General features: G+C 39.9%; 1 protein-coding gene across 2 annotated transcripts; it reads left to right on the top strand.

Moving 5' to 3' along the window:
* The first annotated feature begins 1087 nt into the window (after window positions 1-1087).
* KPNA2 (karyopherin subunit alpha 2) lies at window positions 1088-9394 on the top strand. 2 transcript variants are annotated; one of them, XM_036899903.2, is made up of 11 exons: window positions 1088-1234; window positions 2503-2600; window positions 2743-2877; window positions 4117-4205; window positions 4997-5265; window positions 5497-5591; window positions 5698-5961; window positions 6187-6420; window positions 6664-6846; window positions 8292-8441; window positions 9050-9394. In XM_036899903.2, exons 2-11 carry the CDS (start codon window positions 2526-2528, stop codon window positions 9140-9142), a joined length of 1587 nt encoding a protein of 528 aa, XP_036755798.1. In that variant the 5' UTR covers window positions 1088-1234; window positions 2503-2525; the 3' UTR covers window positions 9143-9394. The 2 variants fall into 2 exon arrangements, with proteins under 2 accessions (XP_036755798.1, XP_036755800.1); XM_036899905.2 differs by having other exon boundaries at window positions 1088-1238.
* The last annotated feature ends 296 nt before the right edge of the window (window positions 9395-9690 follow it).

Here is a 9690-nt window from a genome sequence, read left to right as displayed (position 1 = left end):
TGCCTGCAAGAATGGACAGAGTTCAATGTTTGAATTTATGGTAAAAAACAAAACAATTTTTCTTAAAATACCCTTGAATACAGAAAGAAAACAAAATGGCCAATGATCTTGATGCCCTCATAACCATCACTGATATTTTTTAAAAGTACATGGCAAGAAAATGCAAACATTTTATTCAGAAATGTGTAAAGTAAACCTAAAACATTCCTGGAGTAACTGGCAAAACTTGAACATGGACTAAGTAATAAATAACAGCATCAAAAGTTAGTCGTTGAATTTGATGACTGCGGTTTGGATTTTTATTAGAGAATGTCCTTATTTTTAGAAGATGGGGGTAAAGGGGACATGATTTCTGAAAGTTACTCTCAAATGGTTCAAAAATGGTATGTGAAAGCCATATATATGTGTGTGTGTGTATATATATATATATATATACACACACGAACACATAGGGAGAGAGAAAAATGGCGAATGTGCCAAAATGTTACCATTTGACAAATCTGGGTAAATATATGCAATTCTTCTGTATTTGAATTATTTAAAAATAAGAATATCTGGAGAAACAGGCATAATAAACTTTCGTTACTGTATTTGTGGCTTCTATGTAGTCTTTTATGACAAGTTAAAAAAAAACAAAACTAAAAATGCAACACAAATCTGCCTTATCCCTTCCCTAGATAATAGAACCGCCTAAGTTCCTTCTGTGTCCTATCAGGAAAAAAACCGCAAAGCTGTATGTTTTTAAATCAAGATCTTGAACGAGAATGATTTGAGCACTCACTTGTGGTACTTCGTCAAGGCAGCCGCGCAAGGAAGCGACCAGTGGGTAACCTTACACACAAATATCTTCAGCAAAGGCCCAAAGCGTCAAGCCATGGTCGGGTTGAGACCCGGCCCTCCGCGTGGCATGCCGGGCTCTGGAGTCCTTCCACTCGGAGCTGCAAGGCGCTCTGGGATCGCGCGACCGCTCCCTCGTCTCGCGATGTTACCCTTTCTTCTTCTAAGCCCTAGGACCCCCCACCCCCCCAACAGGTTTTTCAAATCCACCAATGGACTCATAGCGTAGGCTCGAACCAGCCAATCGGAATGCGGAGCCACCGGGAAATTTAAATCGCGCCGGCCGGTTGCACTGGCCACACCATCTTCGAGCTGAGCTGCGGTGGCCGTTTTGAGGGCAGTTAACCCGCCGCCTGCGCGCCCCGCACCGCCTTTTGGGGAAGCCTGAGCTGGCTGTGTAGGTAACGAAGTCAGGCAGCAGTCGGTTCTGAGGGGTAACGGCAGGCCCGCAGGCCGCTCTCGGCTTGCGGGTGGCGGGAAGGGAGGCTCCGGGTACGCGCCTGGCCTGGCTTTGGCCTGCCTCGTTGACGAGGCCTCGGGAGCGTTGCTAGTTGGTGAGGCTGTACGAGTGCTTGGGCTTCAGGGTGCCGAGAGTCTGCGAAAGGCAGCGAGAGCCTTTGCGCGTCGCGGCCGGGAGGCCCGAGGGCGAAAAGTCCCCGGAGGAGCCCGGCGCCCGGCCCCTCCTCCACGGTTTTTCGCCGCGTCTTCCCCCGGGTGGGGGCGGGGGAAGGGATTGGAGACAGAGGCGGCGGTAGGAAGAACTCTAACACGCAGGCCCTCGGTTGGCAGTGTCACGTTTTCGTTAAGTGAACATAATGGAATTAAAGATAAAATGTCATCTTTTGGAGATTGCTCTTAAGGAAGGATCCGGGTCTGAGTGAAGCACGGCTGATACCGGCCTAATTAAGTACACTCACAAGAAATTTCTGGAAATGGAAATGTGTGCGAGATGCTGAAGGTGGAGAATTGCGTCGCAAGTTTTCAGTGTTGACAGGAAATATTACGAAAGACAACATAATGTAACGATGAGCCAAATTTTTCTTTAATTTTCCAGTGCGGAGAATGTACCCATTTGGCCATTTAAAGACAATAAAGAGAGCCTCTAGAGGACCTGAGTTTATTGCCCCTGGGATATAGATTTTTAACACTTAGCTCAGTTTCCCTTCTTTGTCTTCATTTAACTGCGCTAGAGTCGCACTGACCAATATGGTGGTCACCAAACGCATGTGGGCTAGTCCGAATTGTGACATAAGCCGTAAACTTAAAGTTCAAGATTTAGAAGAATTAGTATAAAAAGAGAATGTAACATATCTCAATAACGTTTTAATATCATAACTGTTGAAATGTGTATTTCGGATATGTTCGGTTAAATAACATTAAAATTAATTTCACTTGTTTTTTTAAAAATATGGTTACTGGGAAATTCAGATTTATACATGTTACATTGTATTTCTGATGGACAGTACTGCTCCAGGTAGCCTCAGCCCTTCAGAGAGGAGGGGAGAATACTGTTTGGCCAAAGCTATTTCCTGGTGCTGAAAAATGAAGTTCCTCTTCTGATGTAGAAGTGTGAACTCAATATATTTGCTTGATAATTCAATGAATGCTCTTAACTGACAAAACAGAATTATAACGGGGAGAATATATTCTCTGCTTATCTTTCAGCTTTCTCCCTTTGTCTCATAACCATGTCCACCAACGAGAATGCTAATTCACCAGCTGCCCGCCTTAACAGATTCAAGAACAAGGGGAAGGACACAACAGTGAGTACCTACTGTTGCTTTCCAGTGGTACTTTTAAGTGAAAGGATTTTGAGAAGGGGTCAAAACTTTGAGGGAATTTGAAAAAGTGCCCTCACTTGGCAACACAAACTCATAATAATAGGGGAAATGATGTTTTCTCGAGGAAATGAGGCGGCGCAGAATAGAAGTTAATGTGGAGCTGAGGAAAGCTAAGAAGGATGACCAGATGCTGAAAAGGAGAAATGTAAGCTCATTTCCTGATGATGCTACTTCTCCACTGCAGAACCGCAACAACCAGGTAAATACATTTTAGCCTGTGAATTATGTTAAACCCAGAAAATCGATATGGGGCTTTTCTTAGAATAAATTTATTCCTAGGCTTATGTTGTTTTTTACATTAAAGTGTCATTGATAAACAATCTTCATGAAGGTTTCCCATAAACAATCTTGTGGTTTCAACATTCACCCATACTATCAAGTCCTCACACCGCCATTGCAGTCACTGTCTATCAGTGTAGTAAGATGCCTAGCCTATGGTTTTAACTGTCAACTCTGTGAAGGTCTTTTTTCTGCTCCTGATCAGTAATCTAATGATGTCTTTCCTGCCCACTCTCCATAATCTATTGAGGCTGATTCCAAGGTCTTTAGCTGTGATCTCCCTTCAAGTTTCTCTGTATTTCTGGCGGCCAGCTTGGTACCTTGTGCTGGCCATTTCATTGTTAACTGAAAATTACTGTGTCCAGAACCATCCACTTTCTGGCTTAGTTTGAACGTTTTTTTTTGGTATTTTGGGGGTTTTTTTGTACTTGCCTCCAGCTTTGTTTCAGGTCTTTCTTCCTGAAATGTTTTAAGCAGTCTCCTAGTTTTTCTTTCCCTTCATTCTCTGCCACATACTATTTATGTAAAATTCCTACAGTGCTACTTTAAACATGTTTATTTTCTACCTAAAAACTTGAATGGTTTTAAATCTATATTCTTTTTGAAAGTTTTTTTTTGTAAATTAGACCCATCTTAGATTCTCAAATTTACCTTTCTCATCTTTCAAAGATTGGGTGCTTTTCTATTTTTTTATTCACATTATGCTTTCCTCTAGTGCTCCACATTTTACCAATTTTTTTCTGCCCATTGATTAATAGCACCTATATGCTATTTCTGGATTATTACTTCAAATCCCATTTTCTTACAGTGCTCCTTGGTCAGCCCAGCAGGAAAGGTGCTCTCTTACAATCCCTGTTGCACCCTGGTTCTGCACCAAAAATGGAGAGTAAATGCAGTATAAGACAATATGTGTATGCAGCATTTGTTTTATGGTTGTCTACTTGCCACATTTTCCCTGTTAGGTTGTGATCTGGAGAGAAAGGGACACAGTTGTTTTGAGTTAACTGTAACGGTTCTCAAACCTTTTTACTGTAATAACAACATAAAACATTTGTAGCACTGTACAAACAATGCATATACTTGTTTACTGTATACCTCATTATTGTTTGTATTTAATGTTAAACATAAGTTTGCAAAATTAATTCCAGTGTTCTCGTAGGGCACTGTAAATTGGACTGTTGATGACATTGTCAAAGGCATAAATGGCAGCAGTTTGGAAAGCCAGCTCCAGGCTACTCAAGCTGCTAGGTAAGTCTCTTCTGCTAAAGCATGAGTGATCTAAAGGATGAGAAATCAGCCTTCTTAGATTTTTATTGTTGGGAATGTGACAGATGGCATGGGTAAAGTGAAGCTTAAGCCAAACATTAGGCTTATTTTCATTAGGCACTTCCTTTGGGTGAAACTAATTTCCTGAAACCCCACCCACCGCCAGTGATAATCACCTTTAACTTTTTGGTGTACTTTTTAAGAAAATTACAGTTTTTGTTAAAGTGGCATTTTGAGTCAGTGTCAGAGAAAAAGAGGAATTATTCAGTAAGTGGGATTGGTACACCCGTAGAAAATAAGTTTATGTAGACTCTTAACTCCCAACTGTATATAAATATTTGTGACATCGTAACAGAAGGGATTAGTAATTTCTATAGCTTGACAGTGTGCAGAAAAACAGGTCCAAATGACAAAAATGATATGGAAAAGGCATTTAACCTCACTAGTAGAAAGATGGAAGTTAATTAACAGTGTAGCTCTTAATTGTCAAAGTTGTTAAAGAGTGACAAGAGGTAAAGTAGATTTCTACAGAAATAGAGACAGGTGGGTAAGTCTACTGGTAATATTTCAGTTTTGGAAAAAGTAGTTAAAGATACATGGGAGCACTATGTAACCAGTCTGTTCAGCTTCTCTTAAATTCCAGGTATCTCAGCATTTAGTGCTTTACTTAAAAGGTTGTCTAAAGTTCTAAACTTAAGAATTACATAAATTGATTTTTACACTAATTTCTTCTGTTAATCACCTTCACCTTTTCTCTTTTTGTTCACCCTTAGGAAACTGCTTTCTAGGGAAAAACAGCCCCCCATAGACAACATAATCCGGGCTGGTTTGATTCCAAAATTTGTGTCCTTCTTGGGCAGAACAGACTGTAGTCCCATTCAGTTTGAATCTGCCTGGGCACTCACTAACATTGCTTCTGGGACATCAGAACAGACCAAGGCTGTGGTAGATGGAGGCGCCATCCCAGCATTCATTTCTCTGTTGGCATCACCCCATGCTCACATCAGTGAACAAGCTGTGTGGGCTCTAGGAAACATTGCAGGTATTTGGATTAAAATTCCACTGAGGTTGGGGGAAGTGCCTTGTTGTGATAATGACTCTTTTAAGTTTTAAATTTGCTTGCTTTCAGTGCTAATAAGGGGGGAAAGTGGCATCTAAGTAAGCAAGGGAATTTCTGAGAATATTGTCTTTGCGTTAAGACCGTGGTGTACTCAGTAACTGAACATGGATGGTGTTGGACAAGTAGATATGATTAACCTTTCCTTTTTTTCAGGTGATGGTTCAGTTTTCCGTGACTTAGTTATCAAGTATGGTGCAGTTGACCCGCTATTGGCTCTTCTTGCAGTTCCTGATATGTCCTCTTTAGCAGTAAGTGACTGACATAAGTCAGGTTACTTAATACTTGATTGATTCTAATTTTTTCCACTCCCTCAAAAGACCAAGGACGTCTCATTTCATTTTTCTCTCCCCTTAGTGTGGTTACTTACGTAACCTTACCTGGACACTTTCAAACCTTTGTCGCAACAAAAATCCTGCACCCCCAGTAGATGCTGTTGAGCAGATTCTTCCAACTTTAGTTCGTCTTCTGCATTATGATGATCCAGAAGTATTAGCAGATACCTGCTGGGCTATTTCTTACCTTACTGATGGTCCAAATGAACGGATTGAAATGGTTGTGAAAACAGGAGTTGTGCCCCAACTTGTGAAGCTTCTGGGAGCAACTGAATTTCCAATTGTGGTAAGTTGTGAACTTCTAGATGAGAATATAAAGCATAAAGAGCATAATCAATTGATACTGTTATAATCAGTTGATACTAATAATTGACATACCTCCAGTTTTAGGCCATAATGACCATCTTACTTGTCAAAACTTTTTAATTTACAGTATAGAGTTGTTGAGCAGTGCTGGGAAATAAAATGGTTAAGTAACTGCCAGCATCAAACATTTTTCTTCCCTTTTCAGACTCCTGCATTAAGAGCCATAGGAAATATTGTCACTGGGACAGATGAACAAACTCAGGTTGTAATAGATGCAGGAGCACTTATGGTCTTTCCCAGCCTGCTAACGAACCCCAAAACTAATATTCAGAAGGAAGCTACATGGACAATGTCAAACATCACAGCTGGCCGCCAGGACCAGATCCAGCAAGTTGTGAATCATGGACTAGTGCCATACCTTGTCAGCGTTCTCTCTAAGGTAGTAAATTCTTAGGACTCTTAAAGGATTGTTAATATTCATGGATGAGCATTTGACAGAGCTATGCTTGATAAGATTTGTAATGTACCATTGTTGGGGTCTGATTACAGTCCTTTGCTTAATAATGTAGCCACTTAATGGTTGGGTGGAACTAGTTGTTAGTTTCATTCATTGTTTTTCTAAAATAGTACTTTGGAATCTTGGTTTTACAACTGTAGAAATAAACTTGTTTCCTGATGTTAGGCAGACTTCAAGACACAAAAGGAAGCTGTATGGGCTGTGACCAACTATACAAGTGGTGGAACAGTTGAACAGATTGTATACCTTGTTCATTGTGGCATAATAGAGCCGTTGGTGAACCTCTTAACTGCAAAAGATACCAAAATTATTCTGGTTATTCTGGATGCCATTTCAAATATCTTTCAGGTAAGTCTTAACAAGGTGGCATTTGTTTGAATTAGGGCTTGATAATTGGTTTACTCTTTAGACAAGGGGGGGGAGAGGGCAGCTAAGTTTACTTAGTAGGCCACTTACCGGTAGAATCAGAAACCCTGTTAATGTGGTTCACACTCTTAATAAGATGTGACAACAGATTATAAGAGATGTAAGGAGATGACAAGTGGATGATGTGACTTGAAATCCAATCCATATGTGTATACTATTCATACCTATTTATTTTGTCAAGAATGTTTCATTCCCCAATTCATATTAAGTTTTGGTGAAATTTAATTGGCATAAGTAGTTACCAATTCTGTTTTCTTCTGGTTCTATTCCTAATTGATGCAGGCATGCTAGCATATGGCATTTTGTCACAGTATGGGTGGTCGGTAGGACTTAACTTCACACTTCTGATTATGGAAATTTTTATATGCAAAAGTTGACTAGAATAATAATGCCTGGTGTATTCGTCACTCAGCAAAAATAATTTGCCAACATTTGGCATATTTTCCTACTCTTCCTTAATTTCTTTGAAGCAAGTAAGTTGTTCGATCTGTAAATACGTACCTTCCAAAAGTTGAGGGCTTTAGAACAGTATAATCACAATATCACTCTTAGACCTAGTAAGTTCTTCTTGGTATCAACAAATAGTCCAGTTAGGGAAATTTGGTTTTACACACCGTGGGTAAAATTATAATATTTCCGGAATCTCCTGGGTTTAGTGCATCCTCAGGGGGTGGAGAGAAGTTTGGCTTTAGTTAATCTGCATATCAATAGGCGCTCCTCAAGGGTGGGGAGAAGTTCATCTCCATATCAATGGGTAATTACCTGGGCAACCGATGGCTTATCTGAACGGGAGAGGTGGGTGGGAGGGAGGGGTGGTTGGCTTCTGGAGCAGGAGAGAGAAGGCCTGGACTGCAGTTTGTAAGCAATTAAATGGGTTTTAAACTTTATTTCTCTCTGATTTCGGTTTTAGAGGTACATTGCCCTGGGATTTCCTTTCCCTGAACTTAGAACACCATAGGCTGTCTTTGCCTTATATTTTAGACAGTGACTCTCCACCTTGAGTTCAGTTTGGTATTTTCTGGGGTACTTTTACAAAACAGTAATTTCCTGTTCCCATCACCGGACCAGTTGAACCGGAATCCTGAATATGGTATCATTTTTTAAGTTGCCTAAGTGATTTTGATGCCTAGAAAAGGTTGAGAACTAAGATTTAAGATGTCTTCTGGCCATAAGCTGCAGAAGTAGTTACTAAGAGCGAGTACAGATCTGATTACCTTGAATTTGACAAAACTACCTCACAGAGTTAAAGGAACTGTCAAGTGTTTTTTTCTGTTTGATATATGTTATTAGTGTAACATAGATGTTGTTTTCATTGAAATACAGCATTTAGAGTATATTGGCCAGAAAACTTTGGGTTTTTTTTTTAGGCTGCTGAGAAACTAGGGGAAACTGAGAAACTTAGTATAATGATTGAAGAATGTGGAGGTTTGGACAAAATTGAAGCTCTGCAAAACCATGAAAATGAGTCTGTGTACAAAGCTTCATTAAACTTGATTGAGAAGTATTTCTCTGTAGAGGTGAGTCACATGGTAATGTTAGTAAGGGCTTGGAAAATACACATGTGAGGTAAGCCTGTTGTGAGATTTATTTTCTTCCTCACACTTTTAATGAGCTCTGTACCCTTATTAAAATGTAGCAAAAAGGCAGTGTAAGTAGGACATAATGTACATACTTGCTTCTCTAATATTTGGCTTGATGATAATCTTTTTAACTTGAGGTTTTTAAAAAGTTACCACTTCACTTTAAAATAACTAGACTTAGGAATTAAAAATTGTAGGAGTTGATGGAGAAGTGGGCCAGCCCAATGACCATATATACTCTGGGCTTTTAATACCTTGTTTTCCCCATTTCCTACTCAAAAGTGACAAGTGAAGAAGAAAATCTCTATTCCCTATTAGTGTGGTAGCGTTCCTTAACCCATTCAGAGCCTCCCCTCAGGCAGGCACATGAATTGGCAAGTTTCAGCAGCCCTCCCTCTGCTATTTCAAAAACTGAAATTCTGTATGGGGCAGGATTAAAGGGGGACTAATGCAGATGAAGGCTTCTAAGACTACATACAGATTTCTAAACAGGTTACTGCTTAGAAGTGTGCCATACATGGATGATGTTTTTTTTTAACTTTCAGGAAGAGGAAGATCAAAATGTTGTACCAGAAACTACCTCTGAAGGCTACACATTCCAAGTTCAGGATGGTGCTCCTGGGACCTTTAACTTTTAGATTGTACAGCTGAGGCATAAAGGTGTTTGTTGAGTACTATGTTTGGTATGAGTTTGTCTTGCTGTTTCTCTACTAAGAACTCTTTTTAAATGTGGTTTATAATTGTAGCACTTTTTACAACAAAACTATACTTGAACAGTTCCAAACTGTATATACTGTATGAAACTTCTCTCAATGGGTTTCTTATGTGGAATTTCATATCTTGCAGTGTCCTGTAAATAAAGATTAAGTTCCACCCTTTTCTTGACTTCACCATGTCTATGTGTTGCTTTCTAATTTGGAGCTCTTAAGGTTGCAAATGAAGGGTAACTGAACCAAACTGATAGGACTAACCAGGGGTGTAGGGCTGGCTGCAGACATCATTTGATGGAAGCTGATGTCATCAAGGAAATGGGTGATAACTTTTTTCTGCTCACTTCTGAGTTCTGGCTTTATTCTAGTCTGTTTCCCCTTTGAGTAATAATGGCTGTTGGCCCTTCCAGACCTCACATCCACTTTACACAACTTAGCAAAAATATTTTGAGAAGCTTTCACAGGAAAATGAGTAT

This window comes from Manis pentadactyla, chromosome 4 (genome assembly GCF_030020395.1).
Source record: "Manis pentadactyla isolate mManPen7 chromosome 4, mManPen7.hap1, whole genome shotgun sequence".
NCBI lineage: Eukaryota > Metazoa > Chordata > Mammalia > Pholidota > Manidae > Manis > Manis pentadactyla.
This window is presented reverse-complemented; position numbering and strand designations above follow the sequence as displayed.